The sequence below is a fragment of the Scyliorhinus torazame genome, chromosome 22 (assembly GCF_047496885.1).
Source record: "Scyliorhinus torazame isolate Kashiwa2021f chromosome 22, sScyTor2.1, whole genome shotgun sequence".
In the NCBI taxonomy this organism is placed as follows: Eukaryota; Metazoa; Chordata; class Chondrichthyes; order Carcharhiniformes; family Scyliorhinidae; genus Scyliorhinus; species Scyliorhinus torazame.
In genome coordinates, this window is record NC_092728.1 from 104106271 (window position 1) to 104131048 (window position 24778).

The 24778-nt window shown below is 48.1% G+C and overlaps 1 protein-coding gene across 1 annotated transcript in view; it reads right to left on the bottom strand.

Annotated features, from left to right (window-relative positions):
- The window catches only part of LOC140398867 (uncharacterized), a 144412-nt gene that overhangs the window by 17778 nt on the left and 101856 nt on the right, over positions 1 to 24778 (bottom strand). Inside the window, exons 28-29 of the mRNA XM_072487809.1 lie at positions 7870 to 8025; positions 6835 to 7006 (exon numbers count right to left, since the gene is read on the bottom strand). Of these exons, the coding sequence (XP_072343910.1) occupies positions 6835 to 7006; positions 7870 to 8025 (328 nt within the window). The remainder of the gene's footprint in view (positions 1 to 6834; positions 7007 to 7869; positions 8026 to 24778) is intronic.

Consider the following 24778-nt stretch of genomic DNA (forward strand, 5'->3'; position numbering starts at 1 on the left):
CGATCCCTTTAGGGCAAATTTCACCCTCTCCAATTTAATAAACCCCGCCATATCATTGACCCAGGATTCCACGCTTGGGGGCCTCGCATCCTTCCACTTTCACCGGGACGCAAAGGCCTGAATTCCGGCCTCTTTCGCCTCCTGCACTCCCGGCTCCTCTGCCACCCCAAATATTGCGAGCCCCCAGCCCGGTTTGACCCTGGATCCTACCACCCTCGACACCGTCCTCGCTACGCCCTTCCAAAATTCCTCCAGCGCTGGGCATGCCCAGAACATATGGGTGTGATTTGCTGGGCTCCCTGAGCACCTAACACACCTGTGCTCACCCCCACAAAACCGACTCATCCTTGTCCCGGTCAGGTGTGCCCTGTGCAGCACCTTAAACTGTACGAGGCTGAGCCTCGCGCACGAAGAGAAAGAGTTAGCTGCTCACAGTCTCAAAGACAAGATATGGGATGAATACTCAGGGTTCAAGGCTAAACCTTTGGGTACATGGGAACGAGAGACACTGGGCTTGCTTAAGTTCCAGGCCCCAATTGCCAGTGAGGGAGGAGGGGGTCAAAGGCTACTCTGACTGGTTGAGGGCATAGGCCAGGGCCTGTCATGCAATAGAAATGGGAGGGCAGCCGAGCTGTGAGTGAGAGGTAGCCGCTGGAAAGGGTGTGGGACTGGCTGCTTCGAGGTCCGGGTAACCAATGGATCAGCGGAGGTACTGATGGTATCTGGCTGCGCCACTCAGCAGGCTCAAAGGGCCCAATGATCACGTATTTTCTAGGTTTCTGTGTCTCACATCCCTCACAGGGAGGCAAGCGATGTTGGTAAGGAGCTGGCTATCTTTTTTTATTAGAGCATCGGAGGAATTCAGCCTCCAGCAGCAATGAGGGGCGGCACCAGGGAAGAGCCAGCAGCTGGAGGCTGGGAGACCACAGGGCAGGCTGAGAGCCCAGAGGCCACGTCAGCCGTACAGGGGGCACGAAGGCACAGAAGGAGACCGAGGGTGTACAGGACCGGAGTGTCCTTGTGGAGCAGTCGGACGACATGTGCCATAAGGAGACTCCACCTCACCAGGGAAACTAAGCGGTACCTGTGCGTGGAAGGGAGGGTGACTCCGAGTCCAGAGAGGGCAATATTTGGAGTGTCGGAGGATCCGGGAGCCCAGGAGAGACCATAAGGCGTAGGAGCGGAAGTAAGGCCATTCGGCCCATCGAGTTCACTCCACCATTCAATCATGACTGATTTCAATTCCATTTACCCGCTCTCTCTCCATAGCCCTTAATTTCTCGAGAAATCAAGAATTTATCAACTTCTGTCTTAAAGACACTCAACGTCCCGGCCTCCACCGCCCTCTGTGGCAATGAATTCCACAGACCCACCACTCTCTGGCTGAAGAAATTTCTCCTAATCTCTGTTCTAAAGTGACTCCCTTTTATTCTAAGGCTGTGCCCCGGGTCCTAGTCTCCCCTGCTAATGGAAACTTCCCTACGTCCACCCTATCTAAGCCATTCATTATCTTGTAAGTTTCTATTAGATCTCCCCTTAACCTCCTAAACTCCAATGAATATAATCCCAGGATCCTCAGACGTTCATCATATGTTAGGCCTACCATTCCTGGGATCATCCGTGTGAATCTCCGCTGGACCCGCTCCAGTGCCAGTATGTCCTTCCTGAGGTGTGGGACCCAAAATTGCTCACAGTATTCTAAATGGGGCCTAACTAGTGCTTTATTAAGCTTCAGAAGCACATCCCTGCTTTTATATTCCAAGCCTCTTGCGATAAATGACAACATTGCATTTGCTTTCTTAATTACAGACTCAACCTGCAAGTTTACCTTTAGAGAATCCTGGACTAGGACTCCCAAGTCCCTTTGCACTTCAGCATTATGAATTTTGTCACCGTTTAGAAAATAGTCCATGCCTCAATTCTTTTTTCCAAAGTGCAAGACCTCACACTTGCCCACGTTGAATTTCATCAGCCATTTCTTGAACCACTCTCCTAAACTGTCTAAATCTTTCTGCAGCCTCCCCACCTCCTCAATACTACCTGCCCCATCACCTATCTTTGTATCATCGGCAAACTTAGCCAGAATGCCCCCAGTCCCGTCATCTAGATCGTCAATATATAAAGAGAACAGCTGTGGCCCCAACACTGAACCCTGCGGGACACCACTCGTCACCGGTTGCCATTCCGAAAAAGAACCTTTTATCCCAACTCTCTGCCTTCTTCCTGACAGCCAATTGTCAACTCATGTTAGTACCTTGCCTCGAATACCATGGGCCCTTATTTTACTCAGCAGTCTCCCGTGAGGCACCTTATCAAAGGCCTTTTGGAAGTCAAGATAGATAACATCCATTGGCTCTCCTTGGTCTAACCTATTTGTTATCTCTTCAAAGAACTCTAACAGGTTTGTCAGGCACGACCTCCCCTTACTAAATCCATGTTGACTTGTCCTAATCCGACCCTGCACTTCCAAGAATTTAGAAATCTCATCCTTAACAATGGATTCTAGAATCTTGCCAACAACCGAGGTTAGGCTAATTGGCCTATACTTTTCCATCTTTTTCCTTGTTCCCTTCTTGAACAGGGGGGTTACAACAGCGATTTTCCAATCCTCTGGGACTTTCCCTGACTCCAGTGACTTTTGAAACATCATCACCAATGCCTCCACTATTTCTTCAGCTATCTCCTTTAGAATTCTAGGATGTAGCCCATCTGGGCCCGGAGATTTATCAATTTTTAGACCTCTTAGTTTCTCTAGCACTTTCTCCTTTGTGATGGCTACCATATTCAACTCTGCCCCCTGACTCTCCGGAATTGTTGGGATATTACTCATGTCTTCTACTGTGAAGACTGACGCAAAGTACTTATTTAGTTCCTCAGCTATTTCCTGGTCTCCCATCACTAGATTACCAGCGTCATTTTGGAGCGGCCCAATGTCTACTTTTGCCTCCCGTTTGTTTTTAATGTATTTAAAAAAAACTTTTACTATCATTCCTAATGTTACTGGCTAGCCTACCTTCATAATTGATCCTCTCTTTCCTTATTTCTCTCTTTGTTATCCTCTGTTTGTTTTTGTAGCCTTCCGAATCTTCTGACTTCCCACTACTCTTTGCCACATTATAGGCTTTCTCTTTTGCTTTGATGCATTCCCTAACTTCCTTTGTCAGCCATGGCTGCCTAATCCCCCCTCTGATAACCTTTTTTTTCTTTGGGATGAACCTCTGTACTGTGTCCTCAATTACTCCCAGAAACTCCTGCCATTGCTGTTCTACTGTCTTTCCCACTAGGCTCTGCTCCAGGTCGATTTTCATCAGTTCCTCCCTCATGCCCCTGTAGTTACCTTTATTTAACTGTAACACCTTTACATCTGATTCTACCTTCTTTCTTTCAAATTGCAGACTGAATTCTACCATATTATGATCACTGCCTCCTAAGTGTTCCCTTACTTTAAGATCTTTTATCAAGTCTGGCTCATTACATAACACTAAGTCCAGAATGGCCTGTTCCCTCGTGGGCTCCATCACAAGTTGTTCCAAAAAGCCCTCCTGTAAATATTCAACGAATCCCCTTTCTTTGGGTCCACTGGCAACATTATTTACCCAGTCCACCTGCATATTGAAGTCCCCCATGATCACTGTGACCTTGCCTTTCTGACATGCCCTTTCTATTTCGTGGTGCATTTTGTGCCCCCGGTCCTGACCATTGTTAGGAGGCCTGCACATAACTCCCATTATGGTTTTTTTGCCTTTGTGGTTCCTCAACTCTACCCACACAGACTCCACATCATCTGACCCTATGTCGTTTAGTGCTATTGATTTAATTTTATTCCCAATTAACAAGGCAACCCCGCCCCCTCTGCCCACCTCTCTGTCTTTTCGATAGGCTGTGAATCCCTGGATGTTTAAATGCCAGTCCTGAACCCCCTGCAACCACGTCTCTGTGATGCCTACCACATCATACCTGCCGGTCACAATCTGGGCCACAAGCTCATCTACCTTGTCCCGTACACTGCGCGCATTTAAATATAGCACCTTTAATTCTCTATTGACCGTCCCTTTTTGTTTTCTTAGTGTGGTGGACCTTGGTTTACTGAGCCTTTCCATACACTGTGTCATATTTTGTGAGATGGGGACTATTGTAACCTCTCCTGAGTTCTGTCTTTTTGTGCTTTTTTGTATTCCTAAGCAGCTACGCTTCCCACCGATTACTTCACCTCTTAGTTCCCTGACTTTCCCTTCCCCCTCAATCTCTAGTTTAAAGTCCTATTGACCACCCTATTTACTCTTTTCGCCAGAACACTGGTCCTAGCTCAGTTCAGGTGGAGACCATCCCAACGGTATAGGTCCCCCCTGTCCCAAAACTGATGCCAGTGTCCCATGAAAAGGAACCCCTCTTTCCCACACCACTCTTTCAGTCACGTGTTAACTTCCCTTATTCTTGCCTCCCTATGCCAATTTGCACGTGGCTCGGGCAGTAATCCGGAGATTATGACCCGTGAGGACCTGTTTTTTAAAATTTGAATCCTAGCTCTTTAGCACACTGGGCGAAATCGCTGGCTTTTAAAGCAGACCAAGGCAGGCCAGCAGCACGGTTGAATTCCCGCACCAGCCTCCCCGAACAGGCGCCGGAATGTGGCGACTAGGGGCTTTTCACAGTAACTTCATTGAAGCCTACTTGTGACAATAAGCGATTTTCATTTCATTCTTTATAATCTCTAAACAGGTCCTCTTTCCTAGACTTGCCTATGTTGTTGGTACCGACATGTACCACAACAACTGGATCCTCCCCCTCCCTCTCCAGTATCCTTTCAAGCCGGTCAGAGATGTCCCGCACCCTAGCACTGGGCAGGCAACATACCATGCGGGACTCTCTATCCTGCTCACAAAGGATACTATCTATCCCCCTGATAATAGAATCCCCTACAACTACAACTTGCCTATTTACTCCCTCCCCTTGAATGGCCTGCTGAACCATGGTGCCTTGGACAGCTGACTCATCCTTCCTGCAGCCCTGTTCGCCATCCACACAGGGAGCAAGTGCCTCGTACCTGTTAGACAGAGTCAAGGGCTGAGGCTCCTGAGTTCCTGATTGCTGGTTCCCTTTACCTGCCTGACTTGCAGTCACACCCTGCTGTCCCTGGCCACTGGCAGGATTTAAATTACTTACTCTGACAGGTGTGACTGCCTCCTGAAACACAGTGTCCAGGTAAGTCTCCCCCTCCCGGATGTGCCTCAGTGTTTGAAGCTCAGACTCCAGCTCATCAACTCTGAGCCGGAGCTCTTCGAGCAGCCAACACTTACTGCAGAGGTGGTCGCTGCAGCTCGCAATGGGATCTGCCAGCTCCCACATCAAGCAGCTCAAGCACGGAGAGAGGCCGAGGTTTTGGCCTTTGCCTTCCTGGTGGCCCGGAGACGGAATTTGCTGGGATGGAGCAACTCGGAACTTCCAAAGTCAGGAGTGTGGGTTAGTGACGTGGCAGGGTTTCTCAGGCTAGAGAAGATTAAGTTCGCCTTAAGAGGTTCAATTCAGGGGTTCGCTCGGAGGTGGCAGCCGTTCATCGACTTCTTTATAGAAAACTGACCGTCAGCAGAAATGGCGGGCGGGGGGGGGGGGGGGGGGGGGGGGGGTATAATGCAATAAAATCTCAATCGGATCGAATCCCTGGGAAGGCGCCTCCAGATCCGAGTGAAGTGGAGTTTGGTGATTGCGGAGGAGGCCCCAATCCCACATGAATGGATTTCTGTGTAACTCAGTTTGCCGGGTGAACTCCATATGGCCCAGCTTCTTTGCTAGGGCAACTCCCTTTCCTGCAGGATTGGACTGGAGAAGGGAACGTTCGCTGCTCAGGCTGCCTTTCACCACATCAGCGGAACCTTATCTTTGTCTGAATCGGCAGCCATTCTCATCCCCTTCCTTAGAGGAAAGGGTGCCTGTCGAACTCTTCCGATATGTTCTCCTTGCGTCTCACAATTTTTAAAGCGTTTTCTTTTTCCAATTAAGGGGCAATTTAGCGTGGCCAATCCACCCACCCTACACATCTTTGGGTTGTGGGGGTGAGACCCTCGCAGACATGGGGAGAAAGTGCAAACTCCACACGGACAGTGACCCGGGGCTGGGGTCGAACCCGTGACCTCGGCGGCATGAGGCAGCAGTGCTAACCACTGTGTCACCGTGCCGCCCCTTGTGTTTCATAATCATAAAATCCCTGCACAGTACGGAAGGAGGCCATTCGGCCCATCGAGTCTGTGCCAACCCTCTGAAAGAGCAGCCTACCCAGGCCCACTCCCCGTACCCCAATAGTCCCACTTCACGTTTTTGGACACTAAGGGACAATTTCAGCACAGCCAATCCGCCTAACCCGTACATTTTTGGACTGTGGGAGGAAACCGGAGCACCCGGAGAAAACCCACGCAGATACTGGGAGAACGTGCAAACTCCATGCAGTCACCCAAGCACGGTATCAATCCTGGGTCCCTGGTGCTATGAGGTAGCAGTGCTAACCATCGTGCCACACCATGCCAATGAAGGCTTGCCCCAGCACTCCATGATGTCCAGCTCCTGTATCATCTAACTCCACTCTGATTGGTCAGCGGGGTCATATAGCAAGCTGAGACAAGTTGCATCAGGAGTAACCAGTTCGGAAATTTAACTCGTCATGAGCAATGTTCTATGAGATTTCCCATTCTGTTGGTGGGAATGGTTGACGCCCGTGGCATAACCGGAATTCCGTGCTATTCTAGTTTGACTCACTGCAACTTCATGCTCTCAAGACACAGGCAGATCCAGCCAGCCCTCTGCGCCCCAGCCAGCCCCGCCCAACATTTCCCCAGGTCTTACCCAAACCCTCCAGCACTGGCGGCTGCCGTTCCTTCACCAAACACCTTGCCTGCTGACGGACTCATGGATCCACCGAAACCTGGTGCCCCCCCAAACGCTGGTGACCCTCCGAAAGTCGGGGCACCACCAAAGCCCGGAGGACTGCCAAACACAGGGGCGGCACCAAAACCACCTGAGGGGGAGAAAACAAAGAGGAAAGGGAGTCGGAATGAAGGAGAAAACATAACTCAACGCAATGGCTTAGCATTGGAACAAAAACACACGAGGATGAGCAACCAGTGAATAGTGAGGAGGTGAGAGGGGGAAAGGGCAAGGGGAGGAAACAAATACCTCAGGCAGATGTCCGCGATCATGCGTTGCGACATTCGGTAATATTTTGGAAATAATTCAATACATTTAAAATTGAGCAGATATAATTCAATTAATAATCCATTTGAGGGCAGCACGGTGGCGCAGTGGGTTAGCACTGCTGCCTCATGGCACCGGGGTTCCAGGTTCGATCCCGGCTCTGGGTCACTGTCCGTGTGGGGTTTGCACATTCTCCCCATGTTTGCGGCGGTTTCGCCCCCACAACCCAAAGATGAGCAGGGTAGGTGGATTGGCCACGCTAAATTGCCCCTTAATTGGAAAAAATTAATTGGATACACTAAATTTAAAATAAATAATTAAAAATAAAAATTAGTAGAGGTTCCTTCATTAAATGTTTTTAAGATAAAGATGGATAGTTTTTTGAAGAATAAAGGGATTAAGGATTATGGTGTTCGGGCCGGAAAGTGGAGCTGAGTCCACAAAAGATCAGCCATGATCTCATTGAATGGTGGAGCAGGCTCGAGGGGCCAGATGGCCGACTCCTGCCCCTAGTTCTTATGTTCTAAAAGAATCCATTTCATTCAGGCCACTGACAAATCGGCAGGCAAATTTGAAACCAGGACCATTGCCCCACTCTGCCAGTTCCCATCGCAGGGCCCCACCTTCCTTTATCGATCGGCATCACCCGCTCTGCCCAGTCAATTCCCGAGCATTCCATCAAGTTACCTGGGGGTTTTGTGGGCGTGGTAAAGCTGCCAAATCCTTGGCTGGCGACACTGGAGCCGGCGCTGAACGAGCCGGCAGATTTCAGATCGGATCCAAAGGTGGCACTGCCGAACCCAAACGTCTTGGCACCGCTGTTCCCAAACAGGCTCTGTGCACCTGGCGAAGAACAGAAACCCCCCATCAGCAAAGTTACATCCTCAGCGTCATTCACACCCCTGTTGTTCTGGGCCTCATCTGACATTTGGTGTCACTGACTTCAGTGGAACCCAGCAGCACGGTGAAGCACAGTGGGAGCTGGAGGGGGATGAGGTGGTGCTGCTGTAGCAGGGGTGGACAGGTGGCCAGTCACGAGTCCCCCGACCCCTCCAATTTCACCCCCATTATCTGGTCCATTGTTCTTTGTGGGAGATTGCTGCGCGAAAACCAGTTGCTACAAATCCCTGCATTTACAACAACGACCATACCTCAAAGGTACTCATTGGGCTCTGAGGCACTTTGGGGATACCCAGAGACCTGGATGCTATACAAATACAGGATTGTCTGCAAGCGTTTAGTGTATCAGCTAACCACCATTAATATTAGCTCAGGCCAAAGTATCTGGTCACAGGATGTTTATTTGAAGGAACTTGCACCATATATCATGAGGAACATCCTGCTGCACGCCTGCGTTTTATAGAGTATTGACATACAGGCCAATTGCACGCTGCAATGTCCCTCAAACACAATTTATTCATGTTGGCTGAGGGAGGGATGTTGGACAGAACACCAGGTAAACTCCCTGCTCTATTTTGAGGAGTATAACAGCACCATAAGACATAGGAGCAGAATTAGGCCATTCGGCCCATCGAGTCTGCTCCGCCATTCAATCATGGCTGATATTTTCTCATCTCCATTCTCCTGCCTTCTCCCCATAACCCCTGATCAATCACGAACCTATCTATCACCGTCTTAAAACACTCAAAGTGAATTGGCCTCCTCAGCCTTCTGCGGCAAAGTTCCACAGATTCACCGCCCTCTGGCTGAAGAAATTCCTCCTCCTCCGTTTTAAAGGATTGTCCCTTTAGTCTGAGATGGTGTCCTCTGGTTCTAGTTTTTCCTACAAGTGGAAACATCCTCTCCACATCCACTCTATCCAGGCCTCGCAGTATCCTGTAAGTTTCAATGAGATTCCCCCTCATCCTTCTAAACTCCAACGAGTACAGACCCAGAGTCCTCAGCCGTTCCTCATACGACAAGTTCTTCTTTCCAGGGATCATTCTTGTGAACCTGCTCTGGACCCTTTCCAAGGCCAGCACATCCTTCCTTAGATACGGGGCCCAAAACTGCTCACAGTACTCCAAATGGGGTCGGACCAGAATATACAGCCTCAGAAGTACATCCCTGGTCTTGTATTCTAGCCCTCTTGACATGAATGCTAATATTGCATTTGCCTTCTTAACTGCCGACTGAACCTGCACATTAACCTTAACATCCTTTACATGCACACTCATACACAGGTGCCTCGGTTCCGCACCTTATTTGAAAGGCAGCATCTCAAACAACGCGACACCACTTCAGTCAGGCACTGGGATTGTCAGCGTAAATTAGGTGTTCAAGGCTGTTGGGAGGTTTGAATCCACAACCTTCAGACTAGAGGTGCGAATGGGACAGAGACAAACTGACTGCAGATCAAAATGGCAAGCCTCGCAACAGTCCTCGGCAGAGATAACGTATCCCAAGTGAAGTAGCAGGATTTCAACACAGAATTTTGGCAGTCACAGAATGATGCAGCATGCAAAGAGGTCATGAAGTCCATTGTGCCGTGTTCACTCTTGGAAAAAGTATCCAAGTTTGCTTTCTATTTGTTCAAAGGATGTCGGTATCACTGGACCGGTCATTATTTATTGCCCATCCCCAAATGCCCTCACAAAGGGTCAACCACGTTGCTGTGGGTCTGGAGTCACATATCGGCCAGACCGGGTATGGATGACAGGTTCCCTTCACTAAAGGACATTAGTGAACCAGATGGGGTTTTATGACAATCAATTAAAGTTTCCTGGTCACCATTATGGAGAAAACCTTTCAATTCCAGCTTATTTTAATAGATTTTAAATTCCACCAGTTGCTGTGTTGGGATTTTAACCCGTGCCCCAGAGCCTCTGGATTATTAGCCCAGTGAAGTTATCACTGGCCGCCATCTCTCCCCCCCTCGTTCTTGCTCCACAGGCTCCAATTGGTTTCCGCTTCAAGTACATCTACAACTCCCGTTAGTAAGTTATCTCCCCAACATGGTGTGGGTTTGGGCATTCTTCCAAATGTGGAAGGGTTGCTATGGGAAATGTCGGACACAAGTAGTTTGGGAAAGGAAATTTGGTTTGATGTTTTTGAATGCACATTCAGCAAAGTTTGTCACAAAGTTGCGATGAAGCAGCACAGGTTGTCAGAGCTCAGTTCTTTGAGGAGGATGTCCCCGAGGACATCAGGAGGTCAAACACAGGAAGCCAATTGAGCTGTTGTTGGTCTCAACTTCCCAGGAATAATCTTCATGGCTTCCCGCAGGTGAATAATTACCACGTGTGGCAGCGTCGCAGCCAGGTTTAGTGACTGCACTCTGCTGTTGGGTAGGTCAGGGGAGTGAAGCTGCGCGTAGGGGGTTGGCTCTGCTGCACTTACCTTGAGACCCAATATCAGGAAAATTCCTCAAACTCAGCTGCACTCCCACAGTCCTGACTGGAACATGCACCCGAAAAGCTAATGACACCCCACCTCGCGATGGCGCACCTCCTGGCTGACTGCTAACGTCACCAACTACTTTCGGGTGAAGTTCCTGGTTTTAACCGTCCACCTGGAAAATCTGGACCACCCTAGAGCGCTTGAGGGCGGGGCCGGGGAAGATGTGGCCCCGCTTGGGCCACATCCTCGGATGGTGATGTCTAGCACGAGGGGACATAGCTTTAAATTGAGGGGAGATAGATATAGGACAGATGTCAGAGGTAGGTTCTTTACTCTGAGAGTAGCAAGGGCGTGGAATGCCCTGCCTGCAACAGTAGTGGACTTGCCAACACTAAGGGCATTCAAATGGTCATTGGATAGACATATGGACGATAAGGGAATAGTGTAGATGGGCTTTAGAGTGGTTTCACAGGTCGGCGCAACATCGAGGGCCGAAGGGCTTGTACTGCGCTGTAATGTTCTATGTGCAGACTCGATGGGCCGAAGGGCCTGTACTGCGCTGTAATGTTCTATGTGCAGACTCGATGGGCCGAAGGGCCTGTACTGCGCTGTAATGTTCTATGTGCAGACTCGATGGGCCGAAGGGCCTGTACTGCGCTGTAATGTTCGATGCTTGCTGCACAAATGGAACATGAGGAGTAGCTTAAACTGTGGTCGCGGCTATCCAAGTCAGACCATAGAGGACGGCAGTGGTGTAGTGGCATCGTCACTGGGCAAGCAATCCAGAGAAGCCGGGCAAAGCTCTGGAGACGCGGGTTCAAATCCCACCACAGCAGATGGTGAAATTTGAATTCAATTTTAAAAATCTGGAATTAAAAGTCTAACGATGGCCGTGAAACCATTGCCGGTTGTTGTAAAACCCCATCAAAAGACTCAATGAGGGCTGGGCAATAAATGCTGGTCCAGTCAGCAATGCCCACATCCTAATTGAATTTTTAAAAAAACATCCCGACAAATACATTCCTGGCGGCATCACAACAATTCACAGCCAGATGAAGTTGTTGAATGAATTGTTAACCTCAGTATCGAACTACAACGGATTCCCTCAACGTACAAATAAAAAGAGAAGTTGCATCGTGGCCCTCACTGAGCTAATTGTGATTCCAAATCTCCAATGGCGAATGGCTAGGCGCAAAGACGGTTGAGGAACTGTAGACCAATGGTCAGGTTTTGTTATAATATTGCAGCATCAATGTCCCAGCCCTGGCGACCATGCCTTCAACTACCTTGATGCCAAGCTGTGGAATTTCCTACCTAAACCTCTCCCGCCTATCTCTCTCCACTCTTAAAAAGCTCCTTTAAACCTTTCCCAACATTCCTCTTGTGGTTTGGTATTAAGCTCGGTGTGATAAGTGCTCCCATGAGGCACCCCGAGATGTTTCACTTATACAAATGCTCACTGTTGCCATTGTAAAGAGCCAGGGCAAATTATATGTACATCCCTGGGGTTAAAAATAAAAAGTTCCAGTCAATCGGAATGTACCGTTTGAACGGCGTTAGGTTTTAAATAGCTGAAGGCTGAAAGCAGTGCCGGTTAAAGCTGCACAGTGTCTCACAGCTGAGGTGCGAGAGTAGGAAGTTGCAGGAAACTCTCAATTTCTTTTCTTAATAATCTTTGTCACAAGTAGGCTTACATTAACACTGCAATGAAGTTACTGTGAAAAGCCCCTACTCGCCACATTACGACGCCTGTTCGGGTACACAGAGAGAGAATTCAGAATGTCCATTTCACCAAGCAAGCACGACTTTCGGGACTTGTGGGAGGAAACCGGAGCACCCGGAGGAAACCCACGCAGACACGGTGAGAACGTGCAGACTCCGCACCGACAGTGACCCAAGCCGGGATTCGAACCTGGGACCTTGGAGCTGTGAAGCAACAGTGCTAACCACTGTGCTACCGTGCCGCCCCATTCAGAAGGATGAAGGGAGTTCCGGACAATCAAGGCCAGACAGAGGTTTCTCATTTTGGTTTTCCGCTGGCAAAGTGAAATTTCATATAACGGGCTTCTCCCTACGATACTTGGGGTGAAAAAAATAATAATTTGAGATTCATCCTGACATTTCCGCTTTAGCATTCAATTTTGACAAAGTAGTAAAAGATCAATAGATAAAGGCAGAAGAGAAAGCCTCAGAAATCTTCCGATCCACCTCTTCCTCGTTTTGCTCGCACCCTAACCCCTCACCAAGCCCCACTCACCTCGTACTCAGAAAGCCTCCAGCCCAGCAACTCCGCAAATTTAAAATTCCCCTCCTGGTTTGGAAATCCCTCCATGATCTCACTCCTGCCCGACTCTGGAACCTCCTCCAGACCAACATCCCTCGGAGAGCTCTACATTTTTCCAAATCCGGCCTCTTGTGCAACATTCACTATTGGCTTAGGAACTAAACCCCCCGCTCTAAACCCTCGAATACCACCCGCTAAGGTGTTTTTCAGAGGCACCTTAAAACTAACGACCAATCTTACCATCAGCAGGCACGAAATCCCCTTACCCGACCCTGTTTTAATTTCTGCCTGATAACCAGCTTTGTTGTGAAGCCCTTGGGGTGGTTTACTACATTAAAAGGTGCTATAAAAATGCAAGTTGCTTTGCTCACAATGCAATACCTCATCAGCCCATTTATACCTTTCAGTTTACCAAAGCCCTCATTTTGATTGCCAGTAAAGTTTGCGAAAGCTCCCTACATTCAAGTGCAAATGATATAAAGTGGACCCGACCTGATTCCACGGCAAACACAACCTTCCTACAATCTAGCTTTCCACAATATACACAAAAGTCATTCTCCTCACCTACTCCTTGTGGGAGTGTGTTCAACATTCTCTGGGTAGAGGTGTCTCCCGAGTTCCCCAATGGATTTATTAGTCATGCCAGTGAAGTAATTTTTGAACTATAGTCAATGTTGTGATGTGCCACGGCGAGAGGGAGTGAGAGCGAGGGCAAGAGGGAGGGAGGGTGAGAGAGCGAGGGCGAGAGGGAGAGCGAGCGAGAGGGAGAGAGCGAGTGATAGCGAGAGGAAGAGAGAGAGAGAGAGAGAGAGAGAGAGCGACAGCGAGAGGGAGAGAGAGAGCGACAGCGAGAGGGAGAGAGAGAGCGACAGCGAGAGGGAGAGAGAGAGCGACAGCGAGAGGGAGAGAGAGCGACAGCGAGAGGGAGAGAGAGCGACAGCGAGAGGGAGAGAGAGCGACAGCGAGAGGGAGAGAGAGCGACAGCGAGAGGGAGAGAGAGCGACAGCGAGAGGGAGAGAGAGCGACAGCGAGAGGGAGAGAGAGCGACAGCGAGAGGGAGAGAGAGCGACAGCGAGAGGGAGAGAGCGACAGCGAGAGGGAGAGAGCGACAGCGAGAGCGTGAGAGAGAGCAAGAGGGAGAGAGAGAGGGAGAGGGAGGGAGAGCGACAGCGAGAGGGAGGGAGAGCGACAGCGAGAGGGAGAGAGAGCGACAGCGAGAGGGAGAGAGAGCGACAGCGAGAGGGAGAGAGAGCGACAGCGAGAGGGAGAGAGAGCGACAGCGAGAGGGAGAGAGAGCGACAGCGAGAGGGAGAGAGAGCGACAGCGAGAGGGAGAGAGAGCGACAGCGAGAGGGAGAGAGAGCGACAGCGAGAGGGAGAGAGAGCGACAGCGAGAGGGAGAGAGAGCGACAGCGAGAGGGAGAGAGAGCGACAGCGAGAGGGAGAGAGAGCGACAGCGAGAGGGAGAGAGAGCGACAGCGAGAGGGAGAGAGAGCGACAGCGAGAGGGAGAGAGAGCGACAGCGAGAGAGAGAGAGAGAGAGCAACAGCGAGAGAGAGAGAGAGAGCAACAGCGAGAGGGAGAGAGAGCAACAGCGAGAGGTTCGCACTAACTCAGGTGGACGGCAATGGTCCCACAGAACTATTGAAAAATGAGCAGGGGTGTTTTGGTGTCCTGGCCAATGTTTACTGTTCAATCATTGCTACAGCAGCAACGTCTCGTGTTAATACAATCCAAGTCGGTGGTGAAGCTGAAACCAAGAAATGAAGCTTTTCTTTGAGAGGGTTGTTCGGTCCCACAGCTCCCCCACCATTCAACCCAGTGTCCCAGCTAGCCCCTATTCATGTGTTGAAATTAATTCCAATTCTTGTTTCTCTTAACCATAACCGGTGCAGACCCGATGGGCCGAATGGCCTCCTTCTGCACTGTAAGTTCTATAACAATATAATTGAAAAGACATTAACATTCACCACTTTTACTATAATAAAAACTTTCCATGACGCTTCATGGAACGCAGTCAACAAACACTTGGGCTGAATCACAAAAGGATATTCGGACAGGCGGGAAAGGTTTCAAGGAGAATTGCAAAGGAAGAAAAGAGACAGGGAGAGAATTCCTGAACTTGGGGACAGGGCAGCAGAAAGCACGGCTGCCATTGGTGGAATGATGAGATAGCAAGAACTTGCATTTACCTAGTGCCTTTTGTCAACTCATAGCATGCCCAAAGTGCTTTGTAGCCAATGACGTGCTTCAGAAATTATTGCAATGCAAGATTACTGTGCACTGACTAGCTCCCCACGTTGGCCAACAAAACGATGATGGGGACCCGTCATAAAGCAGCTGCAGAGTGCTTCTGAACATGCAGAGGACGTGACAGCCATTTCATAAATTCCAAGCTCTCTCTTTTACCTCAATGTCAAACTTCACAAGACAGCACTGCAGACGGTGCTTATTAGGTCATGTCAAGGAAATACTGAATCAAAGCTTTTAAGAAAAAGGCCACTTTGCCAATCATCAACATTCACTGATGTGAAATAATCTGAATTGTGCTCCCTAAAGATTAGTGTAGCCATCACCTAACAGCACCCTTTCTGACAAATCCAAGGCACTTCTCTCGATGGTGTGAGATGCAAGGGCTTTCTCTCTCTGTGCTCAAGGGCTTACTGAGCCACAGTTAATGTTCCTCACAAATGCAAAGATTTGTTCTCTGCGCTTTGATGGATTACACTGCCGACTCGGGCACGTGGCTGCTCACTGGCTGTCCCCTCGGGCACGTATTCATTTTAGAAATCCTCACAAGGCACATACATAAAAGCCTGCCTGGCAGCTTTCTGTGACGCATATAAGAGGAAGTTGGATAAACACACGAGGGAGAAAAGAATGCACGATGAGGGTTAGTCGAAGGGAGGTTGGGAGGAAGCTCACGTGGAGCATAAACACACCGCCATAGACCAGTTTGACCCAACAGCCGGTTTCTGTTAAATCCCCAAACCTCCATTTTCAGAGCACTTCCACAACCTGCATAGTTACACTCAATTAAACACTGACCTGAACTTTAAACTCATCGACACAGTTCACGCGCAAATGACCACCTTTAACAGATATAGATTACCTAGATTTGCTTTTTTCACCTAAACTGTGTACACCCTACTGCCAGGAGCGGATAGTCTGGTTTTGGAGACTACATCACAGCTAACTGATCAAAAAGGGGCTACAGCAACATCTCAAGAGTTTCTCAAAGGACTGCAAGGGGAAGCTGCCATGTATACCGATGACTACTGCTCACTCCTAGAAATAGCCCACCTCAAGACAAAAATCTGTTTATCTTTTGACTTGTAACAGTTAAATTAAGCTACTCGAACCATAAGACACAGGAGCAGAATTAGGCCATTCGGCCCATTGATCTGCTCCGCCATTCGGTCATGGCTGATGTCTTTCTTCTCCCCATCCTCCTATCTTCTCCCCATAACCGCTGATCCCCTTATTAATCAGGAACCGATCTCTCACTGCCTACTGCGCCGAGGTCCCAGGTTCGATCCCAGCCCTGGGTCACTGTCTGTGTGGAGTCTGCACATTCTCCCGTGTCTACGTAGGTTTCACCCCCACAACCCAAAGATGTGCAGGTTAGGTGGATTGGCCACATTAAATTGCCCCTTAATTGGGGGGAAAAACAATTGGGTAGCATGTAAATTTATATTTTTTTAAAAATAAACTATCTATCTCTGTTTTAAAGACTCTCAGTGATTTGGCCTCCACAGCCTTCTGCGGCAAAGAGTTCCACAGATTCACCACCCTCTGGCTGAAGAAATTCCTCCTCGTATCAGTTTTAAAGGATCGTCCCTTCAGTCTGAGATTGTGTCCTCTGGCTCTAGTTTTTTTTTTTAACTAGTGGAAACATCCTCTCCACTCCACTCTATCCAGGCCTCGCAGTATCCTGCAAGTTTCAATAAGATCCACCTCATCCTTCTAAACTCTAACGAGTACAGACCCAGAGTCCTCAACCGCTCTTCATTCAAGAGATCGTTCTTGTGAACCTCCTCTGGACCCTTTCCAAGGCCAGCACATCCTTCCTTAGATACGGGGCCCAAAACAGCCCACAATACTCCAAATGGTGTCTGACCAGAGCCTTATACAGCCTCAGACGTACACCCCACTCTTGTATTCTAGCCCTCTCGACATCAAGGCTAACATTGCATTTGTCTTCCTAACTGCCGACTGAACCTGCACGTTAACCTTTAGAGAATTTTGAACAAGGACTCCCAAGTCCCTTTGTACTTCTGATTAATAATAATCTTTGTCACGAGTAGGCTTACATTAACACTGCAATGAAGTTACTGTGAATTTAGAAAATAGTCTATGCCTCCATTCTTCCTGCCAAAGTGCATAACCTCACACTTTTCCACATTGTATTCCATCTGCCACTTCATTGCCCACTCTCCTAGCCTGTCCAAGTCCATCTGCAGCCCCCTTGCTTCCTCAATACTACCTGTCCCTCTACAGATCTTTGTATCATCCGCAAACTCAGCAATAGTGCCTTCAGTTCCTTCTGCCAGGTCGTTAATGTATATTGTAGAAAGTTGTGGGCCCAGCACAGACCCCTGAGACACACCACTAGTCACCGGCTGTAATCCTGAAAAAGTCACCTTTATCCCCACTCTCGGCCTTCTGCCAGTCCTCTATCCATTCAAGGGCTCTTAACTTATTTAACAGCTGCCTATACAGGGAGACGGTGGCGTACAGGTTTTGACACTGGACTGGTAATCCAGACACCCAAAGTACTCGGGGGACCTCAGTTCAAATCCCACCATTGCAGATGGTGAAATTTGATTTCAATAAAATCAAGTCTAGCGGTGACCATGAAACCATTGCCAATTGTTGTAAAAACTCATCTGGTTCACTAATGTCTTTCAGGGAAGGAAATCGGTCATCTTTACCTGGTCTGGCCTACATGTGACACCAGACCCACAGCAATATGGGTGACTCTTAACTGCTCCCTCAAGGGCAACGAGCACGTCCCATGAACAAATAAAAGAAAACCATGTCAAAGGCCTTCTGGAAATCTAAATAAATCGCATCCACTGAACATCCTTTGTCTAACTTCCTTGTTAGCTCCTCAAAGCACTCTAACATTTGTCAGACATAACCTCCCTTTGACAAAGCCACGCTGTCTCAGTCCTATTTTATCATGCACTTCCAAGAACTCCGCGACCTCATCTTTAATAATGGACTCTAAAATCTTACCAGTGACCGAAGTCAGGCTAACCGGCCTATAATTTGCTGTCTTCTGCCTCCCTCCCTTCTTAAACAGGGGCGTTACAATAGCCATTTTCCAGCCCTCTGTGACCCTCCCTGTCTCCAGTGATTCCTGAAAGATCACCACAAATGCCTCCGCAATTTCCTCAGCTATCTCCATTAGAACCCTGGGGTGTAGCCCATCAGTCCAGGTGATTTATCCACCTTCAGACCTTGGTTTCCCCAGAACCTTCAACATCAGTGATGGCCACAACACTCTGCTCTGCCCCTGGTTCTCCTGAAGTTCTGGTATCCCACTGGTGTCTTGCACAGAGAAGACTGATGTAAAGTGACCATTCAGTTCCTCTGCCATTTCTTTGTTTCCGATTATTACTTCTCCAGCCTCATTTTCCGGTGGTCCAATGTCTACTCTTGCCTCTCTCTGGTCTTTTATATTGTGAAAATTTTTTTTTTTTATCTTCTTTTATATTATTCGCTAGCTTACACTCATTTCATCTTCTCCCCCCTTATTGCTTTTTTAGTTGTCCTCTGCTTGATTTTAAAAGCTACCCAATCCTCTGGCTTCCCACTAATCCTCGCCACCTTGCATGCTTATTCTTTTATGCTGTTCTTGATTTCACTGGTTAGCCATGGATGCCTTGTCCTCCCCTTAACATGTTTCCTCCTCCTTGGGATGAATTTCTGTTGTGCCTCCCGAATAACCTCCCAAAACTCCTGCCATTGCTGTTCCACTGTCTTCCCTGCTCGGCTCCCCTCTCAATCAAGTCGGGCCAGCTCCTCCCTCATGTCTTTGTAGTTACCTTTACTCAATTGTAACACCGTTACATATGATTGCAGCTTCTCCCTCTCAAACTGCAGGGTCAACCCCCCTCTGGGTTGATCCACCTTAAATTCCCTAATCAATTCTGCCTCATTACACATCACCAAATCCAGAAATTGCCTGTTTCCTCGTCGGCTGTCACGTTGCTCCAAAAATCATCTTATAGGCACTCATAGAATCATAAAACAGGCCCTTCGGCCCAACCAGTCCATGCCGCCCAGTTTTTACCATTAAGCTAGTCCCAGTTGCCCGCACTTGGCCCATAACCCTCTATACCCATCTTACCCATGTAACTATCTAAATGCTTTTTAAAAGATACAATTGTACCCGCCTCTACTACTACCTCTGGCAGCACATTCCAGACACTCACTACCCTCTGAGTGAAGAAATTGCCCCTCTGGGCCCTTCTGAATCTCTCCCCTCTCACCTTAAACCTATGCCCTCTAGTTTTAGACTCCCCTACCTTTGGGAAAAAATGTTGACTATCTACCTTATCTATGCCCCTCATTATTTTATAGACCTCTATAAGATCACCCCTAAGCCTCCTACGCTCCAGGGAAAAAAGTCCCAGTCTATCCAGCCTCTCCTTATAACTCGAACCATCAAGTCCCGGTAACATCCTAGTAAATCTTTTCTGCACTCTTTCTAGTTTAATAATATCCTTTCTATAATAGGGTGACCAGAACTGCACACGGTATTCCAAGTGTGGCCGTACCAATGTCTTGTACAACTTCAACACGACGTCCCAATTCCTGTATTCAATGTTCTGACCAATGAAACCAAGCATGCCGAATGCCTTCTTCACCACCCTGTCCACCTGCGACTCCACCTTCAAGGAGCTATGAATCTGTACTCCTAGATCTCTTTGTTCTATAACTCTCCCCAACGCCATACCATTAACTGAGTAGGTCCTGGCCTGATTCGATCTGCCAAAATGCATCACCTCACATTTATCTAAATTAAACTCCATCTGCCATTCGTCGGCCCACTGGCCTAATTGATCAAGATCCCGTTGCAATCCTAGATAACCTTCTTCACTATCCACTGTGCCACCTATCTTGGTGTCATCTGCAAACTTACTAACCATGCCTCCTAAATTCTCGTCCAAATCATTAATATAAATCATAAATAACAGTGGACCCAGCACCGATCCCTGAGGCACACCACTGGTCACAGGCCTCCAGTTTGAAAAACAACCCTCTACAACCACCCTCGGTCTTCTGTCGTCCAGCCAATTTTGAATCCAATTGGCACAAATTTATTTTCTTGGGATCTGCTACCAATCTGGTTTTTCCAGTCCACCTGCATATTGAAGTCCCCCATGATTATTGAAATATTGCCTTTCTTATCTGCCTTTTCTATCTCCTGATTTATTTTCTGCCCCACATCCTGACTACTGCTATAGGGCCTGTACACAATGCCCATCAGGGTCTTTTCTCCTTTGCGATTCCTCAACTCTACCCACACAGATTCTATGTCTTCCGACCCTATATCGCTTCTTGTAATCGATTTAATTTCATTCTTTACTAACAATGCAACCCTGCCCCCTCTGCCTGTCCTTTCGATAGGACACATCTCCATGGAAATTTCAATCCCAGCCCTGATCCCCTTGCAGCCACCTTTCTGTGATGTCCACAATATCATACCGACCAATTTCAATGTGCGCAACAAGCTCATTTACCTTACGTGCATTTAGGTACAACACCCTCAGTCCTGTGACCACCTCCCTTCTCATATTTGTCCCCTTTTCTGCTCTACCTGAAGTTAGATTCCTGCCACCTCTCTGTTCTATTATGTATTCTGGACACTTTACTAACCTCTCCTGAGCTCTCGGCTCCTTTAACTAGTTTAAAGCCCTCGTCCTTAACCTGCAATTTTACCTTTTCCTTTAACTTGGATTTTCTAATTCTCCACCCGCACTTTTTAGTTTAAAGCCCTTTCTACAGAACCACTCACCGCCTACCTGCATTTTGACAATTCCTGATTCCAAAGTGTGTACAAATCTATTCCCACCAGGTACGATGTTTTGGCCAATAAATTTGAAATCGAGAAGGGGTACACCAGCCAGTGTCTGCATTCTGTTCCTGATGGGAAAGGGTTCCTCACCAGAAAAATGACACCTAATGATAAACCTCTCAATAACCTGGTTAAACAGGACTGGGTCAAAGGGCCAGATCGTTAAGGGACATTTAGTCCCTTAAGTCCAGTCCTACCCTTGTAGTTTGTGCTGCTTCTTTGATGAATAGTGTCCTACTCGTCACTGTTTTCCCAGACAACTTGTTTTATGATTTAACAGATGCAATTCGAACAATGAAGTTTCAGAATATTCAGTTCAACTGGATTTCATTTCCACTTGTAGGAAAAACTAGAAGCAGAGGACACCATCTCAAGACTAAAGGGACGATCCTTTAAAACTGAGATGAGGAGGAGTTTCTTCAGCCAGAGGGTGGTGACTTTGTGGAACTCTTTGCCGCAGAAGGCTGTGGAGGCCGAATCACTGCGTGTCTTTAAGACAGAGAGAGGTAGGTTCTTGATTAATAAGAGGATCAGGGGTTATGGGGAGAAGGCAGGAGAATGGGGATGAGTAACATATCAGCCATGATTGAATGGCGGAGCAGACTCGATGGGCCAAGTGGCCTAATTCTGCTCCTATGTCTTATGGTCTTATGAAGGAGCTTCCAAGAAGAAGTTCCCAGTGCAATGAGGAGAGGAAAGTGGAACGATTGATAACTCAAGAGCCAGCAGAGGCAGAGTGGGCCGAATGGTCTCCTTCTGAACTATATGATTCGAAACTCTCACCAAATCCAAAATGCATCAGGGCCTGGCTCAGCCCATCTCCAGTTCCGTGACCCTAATCGCCAAAGGAGGACAAGGGAGGCAAATATCTGGGAACACCATCGCCCACAATTTGCCCACCTTTCCTGATTCTCAATGGGATGGAAATCCTGGAATTCCCCTGCCGAATAATGTCAGCACACGGACTGCAGGAAAAGATCAGTCACCGTGCTCAGGGCAACCAAGGACAGCCAATAAATGTGGCTCTGCCAGCAGTGACATCCAGGGAACAAGTAACAAATATAAAGTTATATTGCTCTTGCCCCCGAGGGATTGAGCATAATGTCAGGTGACACTCCAGTGCATTATTCACGAGTGGTGCCTGCTCAGATCCACTGATGGATCCAACAAAGGCCCTTCTGCCTATTCCAATGCTTCAAGTGGATGTTAAAATAGTCAAAGAATTATACTGAGAGGTGTCCCAGTGTCCTGGCGCTGAATGATGGAGCAGATTAGTCTCGCCCATCCTGAAACCCCGTTAACCAATATCACCAAAGTCGAGACAGTGGGGAAACGGTGTCCCAATCCTGGCTGCAAGAAAATACAGTGGGACAACTTCCTGACCCAAATTAAACTGGGAAGTGACCACAGGTTAAATAAAGGTCAGTTGAAGCCTGATCATTGTCCTGTCGGAATCCCAAATGAATTACAGCTGATCCGGGGCACGGTCTTGCAGTTCATTAACTGAAAGGCAACCGTGGCTGCTGGAAGAGCTTGCTGTAAACAGCGATGTTCCAAGAGATTCAAATCATGGAATCATTCACCTGTGAAGGACGATGGGACAGGGCACCAAGTAAATGTCTAACTGGGCACACTGCCAAAGAGCCGACGTAAGCAGAGGCTCCAATGAGCCCTCTCTCCAAGACCACCCAGGCATGGGAAGCAGCACTGCGGAGGGGCAGATAAATCCCACGCTGTGCCCATCCGAGAAGGACCTCCGACTTAAAACATACTCCACACTGCACTCCCCAACAGGGATGTTAAACAATCAAATGGGACTAGTGTTGATTTATCTTGAACTTGATTGTGTCCAGTGATTTGGAATTGGAATTGATCCCATTAGCAGTATTTTTTGTAAAATATACTCTCAGGATGTGGGTGCCAGAATTTACTGCCCACCTCTAATTGCCTTTGAGAAAGTGGTGAATACAACTGAGAGACCGCAAGATTTTTTTTCCAGAGGGCAATTGAGAGTCAACCAAATTGCAGGCGGCATCCTGTAAGGGCACGAGTGCAGGGCATTGTTAACGGCACCGTTCTCACCGGCTTCGTACTCCACAAGCCCGGTAATAGTGGCAGCCCTGAGGGTGTGGGGACCGATATGCGATAACCATCGGTTCGCTCCAGGGGGGCTGGGTAGGGGCTTTCGGAGGTGAAGCAGGCAGGATTCAAGAGATTTGGGGGATCTATTTATTGATGAGGGTTTTCCGAATTTGGAGGAGGAGTTTGAGTTGTCAGGCGGGAACGGGTTCTGGTACCTGCAAGTGAGGGATTTTCTACGGAAGCAGGTCTCGATCTTTCCACGCCTCCCGCAAAGGGGGCTACAAGATAAGATGACGTCAAGAACAGGAGTTGGGGAGGGGAAGATCTCGGAGATTTATAAGGAGCTGATGGAGTGGGAGGGAGCCCCGATAGGGGAGGTAAAGAGAAAGTGGGAAGAAGAGTTGGAGGGGGTGGGGAAGTTGGAGTCTGGGTTATGGGAGGAGGTCCTGCGGAGAGTTAACGTGTCCTCGTCGTGTGCCAGGCTCAGCCTGATCTAATTCAAGGTGGTCCACAGGGCTCATATGACTATGGCCCGGATGAGCAGGTTGAGGAGGTGGAGGACAGGTGTGGCCGATGTGTGTGTGTGTGTGTGTGTGGGGGGGGGAGAGAGAGAGAGAGAGAGAGAGAGAGAGAGAGAGTGGGGGTGTCCTGCAAATCATGTACACATGTTCTGGGCGTGTCCGAGCCATGTGACAAATGGGGCAGGATAAAGCATTGGCGGGAGGGCCGGTGGTGTGTTTTGGGGTTTGTGTTTGGGGGGAAATGATGGTTATTTCATTGTGTGTTCTATTGGATGTTATTGTTGAAAAGTGTTAAAATTATAAATGCCTTAATAAAATATTTTCTTAAAAAAAAGTCAACCAAATTGCTGTGTGTATGTAGTTATTACGATCCCAGATCAGACTCCAACAGTGGCCAGGAGACTGAACAGATCCCCAATATTGTATTTTAATTTTGTAAAACTGTGAGGAAAGGAGTGATTTCATGTAAAAATAGGAAAATGTTATATTAAAACAAACTTTATTGCTGACGCAGGATTAAAATGCCTTGAGCAACATACGTGAGAAAATAGCTCAGCTCTTAAACAATGCTAATCAATACAGTGATACAATAACCCTTAACTGCTATCTTTATTCCCATTCAAACAACAAACCCATCTCAGGTCTCAATCCACTTTTAAATACAGTTAGCACTTACTGCAGAGATGGCTTAGATACTCCACTTTGAAAAAGAAAGATCTTTTGAGACTGCTTGAAAGAAAGAGACCTGACCCCCCGTCAGAATAATGCCGAACAGGGCAGCACAGTGGGGCAAGTGGTTAGCACGGTTGCCTCACGGCGCCGAGGTCCCAGGTTCGATCCCGGCTCTGGATCACTGTCCGTATGGAGTTTGCACATTCTCCCCGTGTTTGCGTGGGTTTCGCCCCCACAACCCAAAGATGTGCAGGGTTGGTGGATTGGCAACGCTAAATTGCCCCTTAATTGGAAAAAATGATTTGGAGACACTAAATTAAAAAAAAAAAAAGAATAATGCCGAACCACCTTCTCGGTTCCCCTTCTGGCCAAAAACTAACACTGAAAGCCTCAACACCAGACTGGTTCTACCACGGACTCCTCCCAGTAACTACATCATCTCACTAAACTGAACCCAGTGTCTCTGACTGCCCCGCAGAAAACCCTCTAAATATCAATAAAAGTCCATTAGTCCAAACTTTTATGATGCTTTAATTGCTCCAAAAAGTTTAGCTGCATTTCAACCCAGGATTTTTAAAACATGACTGCAGCAGTCATACACACACTAACT